The 2,500-nt window shown below is 48.4% G+C and overlaps 1 protein-coding gene across 1 annotated transcript in view; it reads right to left on the reverse strand.

Moving 5' to 3' along the window:
* The window catches only part of rims2a (regulating synaptic membrane exocytosis 2a), a 126,305-nt gene that overhangs the window by 62,814 nt on the left and 60,991 nt on the right, over positions 1 to 2,500 (reverse strand). The window contains exons 15-16 of the mRNA XM_076279968.1: positions 1,609 to 1,747; positions 154 to 219 (exon numbers count right to left, since the gene is read on the reverse strand). Coding sequence (XP_076136083.1) covers positions 154 to 219; positions 1,609 to 1,747 — 205 coding nt within the window. The remainder of the gene's footprint in view (positions 1 to 153; positions 220 to 1,608; positions 1,748 to 2,500) is intronic.

Below are 2,500 nucleotides of genomic sequence, written 5' to 3' on the forward strand. Positions count from 1 at the left end.
TAACTGAGGCTGTTCTGAAAGATTTGACTGACACAGGGTTGCCTGAGTGAGGACTGAGACGGGCTCGGTGTTAGTGGGTTAATCAGGGGGGGTTGAGGGAGACAGCACAGGGTTAAGGACACACATGCACACCCCCATGGAGAGAGGGTCTACCTGAGTTCCTTCTGCTGAGAGTCTATAGGTGCACTGTGCTTGGATCGAGGTAGGGTGAGAAAATGGCTGCAAGCACATGGAGAGCAGAGCAGAGAGATGGACTTCAATGGGCGAACAGGAGAAGGAGAGGAGAAAGAGGAAGAGGATGAGGAGGATGAAGATGAAGAGTTTGTGGCGGAGCTTGAGGAAGATGATGGTCACTCCTTTTCCTCAAGCTTGGAGAGATGTGGGTCTGGCCTGACAGGGTGAGATGAGTGAAAGAGTCTTGGCTGACAGAACCATGGAGTTCCTCAAACCCAACACCCTCACAGAGAGCCATGGGAATGTGTTGCACCTGGCACCACATTGTTACACCACAAACACAGAAGTGTCTACAGAACACTAGACGACCATAAAACAGTCTGAACACCCCTGCAAGAGGAGAAGGGGTTAGACATAGAATTTCACAGGAATCACCCGAAAAATGTAAAACACATAATTGCCTGGCACATATGGTGAAGCACTGATACTGTAAAACGAAACAGCAAAACTACACTATAGGAGACATCATTTAAACCCAAATCCATACATGCACAGATACTCAATAAAAATCAGTCATACTATTTAACTGAATCTTAATATTAGTTGAAGGATGGGTGTCCATGCTTGGTGGCCTGTGTAATTTGCAATAAATAAGGAGAGTGAGGGGGGTATGTAATTAGAAGGAGTCCTGAAATACAGCCTAGGGAGGCCTGTCACACCCAATTTAGATAAGTGCATTTGCTCCTGCGGACTCTGATTTAGGCTGTGCCTTAAATATCAAATCAGCGTAATTGGGGTGGTGGGGGGTGGCGGTGGCACAAGGCTTGCGATGCCAAAGAGTCGGACTCTGGCTTGGCTCTCTGACGGGCACTCTGTGTCTGCCCGGGTGGGCACGCTGGACGGGGGCTGTGCGCTGCTCAGCGCTCACTGCCGCAGGGCATGCTGGGATGGATGGGGTGGGGGGGGGGGGGGTGGGGGGGGCTGGGATGGATGGGTCGGAGCAGAGCAGCTGAGAGGATGGGGGTGGGGGGGGTGCTCTGATACGGAGAGGGATCCAAAAGGTAAAGTAGGCTAGTGGGGGAGGTTTAAGAGTTAGATGGTTTCCCCTTTGAAGTGTCAATCATCTGGATGTGCCAATCAGCTTGGTGTGTGGCTGATGGGAGACATCAGCTGACATTAGCGTATAAGAAAAAAAAATCAACAATTTAACACTGATGACCGAGCCTGCTCTTTTTATATGTCACGAAATGCTATGAATCTCCTAAAAGGCAAAAGCTACAGTAGCTACTGGTCCTGCTAGCCCTGCAGTTAAGTCCTGGTGTGAGCATTAGCTTTCTGCCAGGGCCTGAGAGCAACTGCGTGACTCAGAGCAGGAACAGTTGGAGACGATCCCCTGGAGGAGAGGATACGGGAGACGATTGGGGGGGGCTTTACCTCTGAGGTGGAGGCACGCTGGGAGAGCGCGAGCGCGCCCGGTTCATGTCAGCCGAGCGCGAGACGTGGTTGGATGACATCACCTGGTCAGGTACGGAGAGGGTGGAGCTCTGGTGGTCCCTGCCATTTTGCCTGTAGTCTACAGGGTTGGGGGTTGGGGGTGGGGTGGGTCACACAGAGTTCAAAGGTTATGTGACATGAACCCCAAAACCCTATCATCATCATTCACATCACAACACATGTATCAACACGGGCCAAACTTGCTGGCTGCAGCAACATCACTGTCTGCTTCTCTACACAGTTTTGACATCAATGCCCTCTAGCAAGGCTTTTACTTAATGGGATCAATTTGAAAGTCCATAAAATAACACAGTGGATGTCAGAGAGGATCAGTGTTTATGCTTATTCCTTTTTTTCAAGCTACTCTACGAGACTGAGGAAATCATTTATTTTAACAACGTATAAGTATACCACCTTGCAATGACATACCCAAGCAACAAGAATGCAAGAAGCTAATCACCAGGTCACAAACATTATCTGATGACAAGAAAATGCTTTTGCTAGCCTAGCGCTGGCAGATAGGGATTTATCACATGTGAGTAGCTTTTCATCTGTGGTTATTAAGGGTCTAAATCACATTATCAAGGTGATTCTCATGCAAATCAGTGGCATCAACCATCAAGTCAGCTTTTTTTTTCCTTGCGCTAAATCAGAAAACAGCTTGCACAACCAGAACCATAATAATGACTTTCTCCCCTGCTAGACTGAGCAGCCCATTCAACTTGAAGGAGTTCATTACCCAATAATCAGCAGTGGTGAGCGGCCAGGCTAAGGTCAGTGCGTAGCATGATTAAAGTTGATTGATATTCAATAGAGTGTGTAGCACATTAAA

Source organism: Alosa pseudoharengus, unplaced genomic scaffold (genome assembly GCF_046254945.1).
Source record: "Alosa pseudoharengus isolate Yale_2024_CS ecotype anadromous, Long Island Sound unplaced genomic scaffold, YU_APseudo_1.1 YU_APseudo_1.1_scf_12, whole genome shotgun sequence".
NCBI classification, from domain to species: domain Eukaryota; kingdom Metazoa; phylum Chordata; class Actinopteri; order Clupeiformes; family Clupeidae; genus Alosa; species Alosa pseudoharengus.